The 10,506-nt window shown below is 41.3% G+C and overlaps 1 protein-coding gene across 1 annotated transcript in view; it reads left to right on the forward strand.

Annotated features, from left to right (window-relative positions):
• Positions 1 to 10,506, forward strand: part of APLF (aprataxin and PNKP like factor) — an 82,875-nt gene that overhangs the window by 37,946 nt on the left and 34,423 nt on the right. The window contains exon 6 of the mRNA XM_049651561.1: positions 1,834 to 1,979. Within this exon, the coding sequence (XP_049507518.1) occupies positions 1,834 to 1,979 (146 nt within the window). The remainder of the gene's footprint in view (positions 1 to 1,833; positions 1,980 to 10,506) is intronic.

The following is a 10,506-nucleotide window of genomic DNA, read 5'->3' on the forward strand; positions in this document are numbered from 1 at the left end:
CAATGATTTCAGGAATAGATTCCTTAATGCCCCTTACCCATTTAGCCCATCCTCCCCCCCACAACCCCCCAGTAACCCTCTGTGTGTTCTCCATATTTAAGAGTCTCTTATGTTTTGTCCCCCTCCCTGTTTTTATATTATTTTTGCTTCCCTTTCCTTATGTTCATCTGTTTTGTCTCTTAAAGTCCTCATATGAGTGAAGTCATATGATACTGGTCTTTCTCTGACTAATTTCCCTTAGCATAATACCCTCTAGTTCCATCCACTTAGTTGCAAAGGGCAAGATTTCATTCTTTTTGATTGCCAAGTAATACTCCGTTGTATATATATATACCACATCTTCTTTATCCATTCATCCATCAATGGGCATTTGGGGTCTTTCCATACTTTGGCTATTGTTGATAGTGCTGCTGTAAACATTGGGGTGCATGTGCCCCTTCAAAACAGCATCCCTGTATCCCTTGGATAAATACCTAGTAGTGCAATTTCTGGGTTGTATAGTAGTTCTATTTTTAATTTTTTGAGGAACCTCCATACTGTTTTCCAGAGTGGCTGCACCAGCTTGCATTCCCACCAGCAGTGCAAAAGGGATCCTCTTTCTCCGCATCCTCGCCAACATCTGTTATTGCTTGAGTTGTTAATGTTAGCCATTCTGACAGGTGTAAGATGGTATCTCATTGTGGTTTTGATTTGTATTTTCCTGATCGTGAGTGATGTTGAGCATGTTTTCATGTGTCGGTTGGCCATCTGGATGTCTTCTTTGGAGAAGTGTCTATTCATGTCTTTTGCCCATTTCTTCACTGGATTGTTTTTTGGGTGCTGAGTTTGATAAGTTCTTTATAGATTTTAGATACTAACCCTTTATCTGATATGTCGTTTGCAAATACCTTCTCCCATTTTGTCGGTTGCCTTTTAGTTTGGTGATTGTTGCCAATTCTGTTTATGTTCACAATTCACTTAGTCAAACATTTACCAAGCACCAGTTTTATGCTAGGCACATTTCTAGGTGCTGGAGACAAAAGGAGGGAACAGTGAACAAAGCACATAAAGTTCCTGCCCTCATGAAGTTGCCATTTGAGTGTAGGGGAGACAGATAATTAAGCATGAAGATTGTCCTCTTAAAAAGAGCAGATTTTTTATTTTTTCTGATTAGAGGGCTCATGGATTTATTAACAAAATATGATACCGACTTAGGTTTGCCAAATATGTTGCACCTTGGCTAAGTATTATATGGGATACAGTGTCCATTGTTATTGAGACTTATTTTCTATATTGGTGAAGTTTGTAGAGGTCACTCTCCCTTTTGGGTAATTTTGGGTTCTTAATCTGTTATTAAGTTTAATTTCTCACTGTGGATGTTAGGGGCTCAATAATTATATGTGAAATTCATTGGCTGACTATATGTTAAATTATCTGTTAGGAAATTCAATGCTAAAATAAAAAATAAATATTTAACACATCTCAAGTACTGTGATACATAGTTTATATATCAAACCTCATTTACTCGTAGTAACTCTGTGAGTTATTATTATAATTCCCTTTTTTGGGGTGATAAAACCAGCGTTCAGAGAGGCAAGGTGAACCAGTTCAAGGATAGCACCTGTTCATATTAGCATCTTGGCCTGACTGTCTCCAGGGCTGGAGCTCCTGGCCAAAGTGCTGCTTAATACTTTTTTGAGGTTTGCAAATAAGTGTTTTCAAGTTGGCATTAATATAAATGGACTTTTACTTTTAATTGCCCTTTTATCCTCTTTCTTTCTTTCTTTCTTTCTTTCTGATTGACATTTGAAGATAAAAGATAATTTTTTCTTTTTCCTTCTGTATATGTTTAAGGTAATATAATCCAGGGAAGTGGAAAAGAAGGAATCTGCAGAAAGCGATTAAATTCATCAGGAAGTTCAAAAAGTACATCAGCAGAGCAAGACACAGGGAAAAAGTGCAAAAATGCTCATCAGGAAGAGTCTATCATTTCATCCAAGGTGATTTTTTAAAAAATTTATTATTTGGGGGTGCCTTGCTGTCTCATTTGGTAGAATGTGTGACTCTTTTTTAAAAAATTTTTTAAAACATTTGTTTATTTTTTGAGAGACAGAGACAGAGGGTGAACGGGGGAGGGGCAGAGAGATAGGGAGTCATAGTCCAAAGCAGGCTCCAGGCTCTGAGCTGTCAGCACAGATCGTGACGTAGGGCTTGAAGTCATGAACCGAGATCATGACCTGAGCCCAAGTCGGATGCTTAACTGACTGAGCCACCCAGGTGCCCCTAGAGTGTGTGACTCTTGATCATGGCGTTGTAGGTTTGAGCCCCAATATGGGTGTAGAAATTACTTAAAAATAAAATCTTTAAAAGAATTTATTATTTGATCATTTGTTTTCTTTATCAAGTGTTCTAGGTAAGAATTAATTATATGTTGTATGCAGCAAGGAAAAACCCAAACTGCTATTTATTACTGAGTTTATGAAGATAAAAACTAGCCCAGATTTTTTTTGGCTTACAAAAACTAAATTCGTACTTGCTTTGTAGAAAACATATCTATTTAATTTAGAAATTTTCAGACTGGAAAGAAAGTGGAGACCACTAGACTCTGGTTGTAATTGGCACCTCCATTCTGAAAACCCAGTTTCTTCTATTTCATTGGTTATCCTCAGACTGCATATGTAGCTACTTTTTTCTTGATACCTGTGAAGAACAACTGATAGGCTAGTTCTTAATAGTCTGTTGCAGGATTATTTCTGGGCTAATTTACAATATTTAGAAACCTTCTCTTTCCTCTTTCAGTTTTTGCTAACTCATTATAATGGTTTGGCTGACTTAAGCATTCTTTAACACTGGGTACTTAATGAAAATGGGACCTATTATTGGATGCATTTAAAATGGGAGAATTAGAGAAAGAGAGAAAGCATGAGTGAGCGAGCAAGGCAGAAAGTTCAGGTATTTTTCCTCTTCAGAAAAGGGTGGCTTTAGGTAACAGTTCTCGTGATCTGTAGTTCTGTGGCTAAGCCCTGTGGGTGTCCATCTTTTTAGTCTTAGCAGGAGCCAAAGGAGTAGGATTGGTTTTAGAATAGTGTATGCTGGGATGATTGAAATGCAATCAGGTCTTCCAGAGGGTCAGGCCTTTTATAGTACTCACCTCACTCCTGCCTCCTCTCCCATTAGAAAAGATCTGGCTTCTCACTGGATCCTACTGATCTCACTGATTTCTACACCCATATTGGGGCTCAAACCTACAACGCCATGATCAAGAGTCACACACTCTAGGGGCACCTGGGTGGCTCAGTCAGTTAAGCATCCGACTTGGGCTCAGGTCATGATCTCGGTTCATGACTTCAAGCCCTACGTCACGATCTGTGCTGACAGCTCAGAGCCTGGAGCCTGCTTTGGACTATGACTCCCTATCTCTCTGCCCCTCCCCCGTTCACCCTCTGTCTCTGTCTCTCAAAAAATAAACAAATGTTTTAAAAAATTTTTTAAAAAATTTCTTCCAGCTAGGGAAGTGAGGTCTAATCCCCATGGGCTCAACTCCTTTGCTTACTTATGGAGTGAGTTTTAATAAATGAAAACAAAATGTTTTCTAACTCACATGTATTGACCATAAAAAGCTATTAAGATAAAACTTGTTTACTTTGAGCCCTAATATGCTCTATTCTCTGAACATATTAATGTGACTGCCTTTTGTTTCCAAGAAGAAAAATTACTTTTTTCAGAAGAAAATTTGTAGTATACGTATTTTGCTATGTTTATCCCAACCCATTACCCAAGCTTGGTAATTACAAGTAAAACTTAAGAACACTTTCTTAATTGATAGATTGCAGAGAGTAGCGAGCAGTAAACAGATCCGAGATATTTGAGGTATTTGTGAGATTTTGAAGACACACAAATTAGACTGTCTGCGAGTTTTGTGACTCTAATAATGTCTGGTCATGAAGATAATTGCTCTGAAATTGTCCATATTTCTCATTAGTTCTTACATCTTCCTGCAGCTCCTTACGGGTTATATAATTGTCCATTTTGGGAGTGAACATGAGGGTGCTTGAATCTAACTTTAAAGAAATAATCTACCTAATTCACATAATCTAATTAGGGCTCTGTTATAAACAGAAGGAAGCCTACTTGAAACAACTTAAGCAGGTGGTATTATAAGGTGTGTTAACTGTTGCTGGGGAGCCAGGTCCCAGGAATGCTGGAGCGTTACTTCTCCTTCCTTAGGGTTTCTGAGGGAGCTTCATCTCCCCTAGTACAGGAGAAATAAGCCTCAATTTTCCATAACCTTTTCATAACACTTTACGCAGGGCTCTCTGGTAAAGTGGGGCCAGAAAAAGTGACTTAGACTAAAAAGCCAAGCAGAGCCTTTCCAAACTCCATGCTCTGTCCCTGTCCAGTTTCAGTTTTAACACTGGTTGGCAGCTGCTCCTGAGGGGTTTCTATAGCATGGAGCAGGGGAGGGAAAAAGTTAAAAGTGAGAGAAAACAAGAGGCTGGGCCCACCTAGTTAGTCTAATGGCAGGAGATTACCAGTTACAAGAGACTAAGAATGGTTTGGCCAGGACTATAGAGTAGACATAGGTCAATTTACTTAGAAAGGATCACATTCTCTTGGGGAGAATTGGTGAGAAAGGAAGTGGAAAGAAGGGACAGAAATCACCTTCACCCTCTTGGGCCCTATTCCTGAGATTCTGATTCAGGTGATCTGCAGGGCCTGTGCAACAGTATTATTGTAAATAAACTCCCACAATTTTAATGGCACTGAAAGGTGAGAGCTACTGATGTACCATCATTCAACACCTTAGAGGAAACTGTGGACCAAGGTCATATTGCTAGAGATCTCGGGACTCAAATGTAAGTCTTTCCATTTGGGGTATAATGGATTTCTCTACCACACAAATTAGACTGTCTACAGGCTTTGTGACTCAATGTCTGGTCATGAAGATAATTGCTCTGAAATTGTCCATATTTCTCATTAATTCTCTTACATCTTTCTGCAGCTCCTTACGGGTTATGTAATTGTCCAATTTGGGAGTGAACATGAGGGTGCTTGAATCTACTAACGTTAAAGAAATAATCTACATGATTTACATAATCTAATTAGGGCTGTGTTACAAAAAACAGAAGGAAGCCTAACTGAAACAACTTAAGCAAATAGTATTATAAAGCGTGTTAATTGTCTGTTCCTGGTAAGCAAGCTACCCTAATATTTAGTGACTTAACAGTGTTTTATTATTTCTGATAATTCTGTGGGTTGGCTGGGCTCAACTAGGCAATTCTTTTGTGACACCTTTTTGGTGTTGAGCTGGGCTGCTTTCAGCTGAGAACTTAGCAGCGGCTGGAACATCCAAAATGGCTCTACTTGCATGAATAGTGCTTCCATAATGGTTGACTGAATGACTGGCTGCTGGCTGGGCCTCCCTTTCTCCACTTAATGGTTAAGTAATCTAGGCTGAGCATCTTTACCTGACGGCTGGTTTCCAAGGGAGTGAAAGTAGAAGCATCCTTCTCTTAAGGCCTACATTTGGAACTGGTGCAGTGTCATTTCTGCTGCATTATTTTGGTCAGAGCAAGTTACCACCAGCCTAGATTCAAGGGGAGGGGATAAGGACTCCTTTGCTTAATGGATAAAAGGATGGAAGGAATTGTTGGCAGTCATCTTTGATGACTGTCACACAAAGATGAGGAATAACTCAGTTTCCAGAATGGAAAGGAAAATACCAAGAACTATGGATCATAAAGACCAGCTGGGACAAGGGGCTTGATCACAATCATGTTGGTCTGTGGTTTTCCCATCTTTACCTCTTGAATCGTTCTTCACTGTTGTCAGCAGGCTTGTTTCACCTGGAGTACGACATGGTCACTTGTAGCTCCAGGCTCGTGTCGTCTAGTTGTTCAGCTGAAGAGGAAAAATGAGAGTTTCTCTGTGGTTTCTTCTGTGTTAAGTTCTAGGGACTTGGATCATGAAATCTCCACTTAGGTCCTTCATAGTGGTTGGGGAGAATGAAGTAGTTTAATTACCCCTTTCTGAGTCATATATGCACTCATTATCAGACAGATGGAGGAAAGGGGGTTGATAAAGAAATAAATACTAGGCATTGTATTTTTTTTGCGGGGGGGATACTATAGTTAGATCTGGATAAATTCAGAGGAGGAAAACTGGTAGTTTTTAAGTTGGTCGAGATCAGCCTAACAAATGAGATTTGGAACAGTTGGGAACACTTGGGTTATACCATAAGGTGAAAGAGCAGATGTGAGGAAGAAAGGGCTTTCAGAATTTCAGTGTATCTAGAGGGGATTCTCTTGTTTTGACTTGGCCTCTATTGAGCAGTCAGGTGTCAAGGTGGTCAATTAGGACAAAGAGCTGAACTGAAAGTGACTCAAGCCTTTCTTCACTTAGTGCGACGATGCAAGCAAAGGGGGAAATGAGTTGTCAGCTTCCCAGTGTTCCATTTTGTCCCAAGGAATGGCACTTGGCAAGGGTCAGGTAGAAGAAGGTATGGAGAATCTTCTAACTGCTGAGGAGCCCTGAACCAGAGGCTTCTGCCTCTTTCTAGACCAGCAGGAAGAAGAGGAAGAGCTAGGAGTGGAAAGGTACAGAGTCAAAGTAGAGAAAAGTGCCTGTGCCTCAGCCAAGGCCCCCCATAGGGAGATCTCAGTGGAGATCCCAGAGAAGGGCCTTAGCCAATCACCCCCTTCCCCCACACACCTCTCCAAAGAGACCTCTGGATGGAGGCACCTGGGCAAGGAATGTCCCATAAGTATGGCTGGTCCAGCACGGCTTGAGTCCCTGCTTACAGCTCCTTCCAGGAAACTGTAGCATACTGGCTGTGTACCATGTCTGATGTGGGGAGGGCAGCTTCCCCCATGAGGCCTGCCAGTCAAAGCCTTGTGATTGTCTAAACTTGCACTTGAAAGATCACATATAGAGTTTTGGCCTAGAGCCAGACTCCTCAGTCTGCACCTTGCTCTACTGACTGCTGTTTCACATGAGTTCCAGAAAGACCAAGAGGTCTGAGCGTACTCCACCCAACTGCTGTCTATTCCTTTTAATCTGAGTTAGGGCTCCCACATTGAATCCCATCTCCTTTTCTGTTTGATAGGCTTGACTAGACATCGTAGAATGTGGCATATTAAGCTAACAATTTACAATAATGTAATCTTACCTCCATTTCCACCCCCCCCAACCATATTTGTCTGACCCAAATCTAACTTTCACATTTAAATCTTTGAGTACTTCTAGTAATATGCCCTTATTGAGCCTTGGGACTGATAGTAATAGGTGATACAGCAGGTGGAATGATATTGACCTCTCAGTCTAGCTACAGGGGTCACAAGTTCCTAAGTCATAGCGGGAGTCTTCGCCAGTTAACCCTGAGCATCCCAGAAGTCCATTCAGGCGGTAAGATATTAAAGAGATATAAAGAGAACAAAAATACCCAATTGAGAGCATCCTGAAGATAAAGGCTATTCTGCCCTATCAGGATGCTTTAGTGATTTATTTGGCAAAACCAACAATTTGACAAGTGTTTATCTCAGAAAGTGTGAATCTGAACAACTGATCATAGAGTGTAATGTAGGCCTATTGGTAGTTTGGATGTATCATTTTTCCTGCCAACTTGAAGACTGCAGTCAGGGTTATTCAGAAAGAATTTTTTAAAAAGTCATCCAGAATATCGAAAGGTCCAAGTATTCAATAAAGTCTTTAAGGCATTACCAAAAATAGGTTGTTTATTCTTGAAAGCTGGTTGGGTGGGGTGGGGTGGTATTTTGAAACTATCTTCATTTGTCTTGAGCACATTAGATACGTTGGCTTGGCTGCTTATATTATAGTTTGGGGGGAGGTGTATGTTTGGGGGGAGGAGAAAGATGCTTATTTAATCTCTTTGAAGGAGATTTTGTATTAGGTGTTGAAAGATGGCTGGCATGCTAGCAAGTGGGCATGACAGCAAGAAGTGTCAGTGAACGGCACAGTGTGAGCAGAGGCACGGAGGGAGGGAAGCGTGTGCGGCCCGTTAGTGTACATGTACACTGGAGTGTCACCTGCATGCTTGCATGGACGTGTGTGCGGATGTGGGTGGGCAGGATAAGGGGAGGAAGCCACTGCAGTAGACTGGGGAACAAATCAGGATGGCGCTTGACACCAGACTGAATAGAAATCAGGAGTGTATCGTATGGCCTCAGAGACTTTGAGAAGGAGAGTAAGATGGTCAGGAAGATGGCTATAGCAACGGTATGTAAGATGGAGGTGGGAACCTCCTAAGAATCTGCCATGGGAGGCCATAGGGAATGAAGGCCTGAGCTAGAATGGTGGCTTTGGGACCAGAAAGGAGTGAGGGATAGGAGACACATTTTGGAGAGAGAACTAACAGAACCAGATGACTTAACGGCATATCGAGGAGAAGGTATTGAAAATGTTCTCAACACAACAGAGGAGTAGGTTTGACAGTTGGGGGAGGGAAGGGAGTAGCTGCTTGCAGTGAGGCAGTGGTAGCATATCTCTGAAAGCTGTCTAATAGACTGAAATGAAAGTCTGTCTCACGGAGGAGGTAAAAATCAGCACTAAGGAGAGAGTTCTGTTATATCTGTGTTATTTGGAAGCAGACTTGGAAACAGAGCATTTAGAGTATAGGAATATATGGAGGTGGAGGCTTTGGCAGTGAGAGCCATTTCTGGTTTCACTGCCTGTTCTGTATGTATATGCAGCTTCCCCTGTGCTAATAATTGCTGACGTGAGTATGCTGGCTGTTAGGTATTTCATTTCTCTGTATACAGATGCCTGCTGTGGAGTCTTACTCCTATTTCTTTACGAAAATAGCAGGGGAGATGAAGAATGTAACTCTTATTGTGCAGCCATCTCTTAAGTAAGGCTATATGCCCCAGAGCTCCTTGATACTGGTTTAGTACATCAAAGAATCCTACATCCTTTGCTTCTGACTAGCCATATAATGCCATTTATGGCATGGCTCTGATGAGCCCCGCAGAAACATCTTTTTATTCATACATTTATTCAGTAAGCATTCATTAAACAAATAGTGGTAATATAATGGCATTGATAATGGCATTGATAAAAACAACTTACACACACACATACACACAAGCATTTATTGGGCCCTAATTATGGGCTAGACCCACCATTAAGATATACTTATTTCATTTAATTTTTAGAAAATCCTGGAAAGTTGATTGATAATATCCCCAGTATACAGATCAAGAGACTTGAAACTCTGAGAGTTTATTTTACTGTATTTTTTTAATGTTTTTATTTATTTTTGAGAGAGACTGAGTGTGAGCAGGGGAGGGGCAGAGAGAGACGGAGACACAGAATCCAAAGCAGGCTCCAGGTTCTGAGCTGTCAGTGCGGAGCCCAACATGGGGCTCGAACTCCTGAACCGCGAGATCATGACCTGAGCTGAAGCTGGACACTCAACTGACTGAGCCACTCACGTGCTCCAAGACTCTGAGAATTTAAATCAACTTGTTCATATTCAAAAGTTAAGAAATGGCTAAACTGATAATCAAAATATGATTTTTTACTTCAAAGACCTTTCTAATAATCATTACACCAGCAGTCTTTCTGTTATATGCAAGGAATGTAGGATAAAAAGTGAGTAAGATAGCTGATAAGTAGTTCATAGTCTTGTGGGGGACATACTTCAAAATCATGAAATAACGTGACACCACATTGATTTTTCTGGGGGCCTTGTGGACTGCCTAAGCCAACTTCTAGGGAAGGGATCCTCGCATAAGTGATCTGAGTTGAATCTTAACAGAAGAGGAGTAGGCATGAACCAGGTGCAGAAGAGGTAGAGGTAGGACTCCATCCAAGTAGATGGGTAGCAGGTACAGGAGCAAACAGGGTACAAATAGTATGCTGGGAACTGTTGTTCTTAGAATTCTCAGTGTAAAGCTGGGCAATAATGTGAGATGAGGTTGGAGCTGGCAGTGGGGACCAGTTGCAGAGGGAAGACCTTGAGGTGTTTTTGGCCACGAAGATAATCCTGGCAGCTCTTTAGAGGAGAGATGGAAAGAAAACAAAATAAAAGACAGGGGGATGAGGGAGGAGATCAGGACATCTCAGTCAAGAAATTAAGAGAATGTGACCGAGGTTAGTAGCATTAAGGATGACACAAAGCCGTTGGGTTAGAGAAATCTTTAAGAAACAAAACTGCAGGACTTGTTGCTTGGATCTGGGCAGAGTGAGGGAAAGGAGTGAAAGACAGACTTCCAAGTTTCTGGCTAGAATAGATGGAGAAGTCTTGTTGGCAGAATCTTGGGTACAGAATTCAGGGAAGGATTTCAGTTTTGACATTTTGAGTTCAAAGTATGTAGGAAGGATATTGAGGAAGCAATGTCTAGCTAGTGGTTGAGTATAAGTTTGAAGTTCAAGAATGAATTTGGGACTGGAGATTGGGACTTTTTTTTTTTTTTTTTTTGAGACACAGAATGAGCAGGGGGGGGCGGGGGGGGGGGGGGGGGGGCGGGGGGGGGGGGGGAGAAGAGGGAGAGAGGAAGAGGAGAAAAA

Source organism: Panthera uncia, assembly GCF_023721935.1.
Source record: "Panthera uncia isolate 11264 chromosome A3 unlocalized genomic scaffold, Puncia_PCG_1.0 HiC_scaffold_11, whole genome shotgun sequence".
NCBI classification, from domain to species: Eukaryota; Metazoa; Chordata; class Mammalia; order Carnivora; family Felidae; genus Panthera; species Panthera uncia.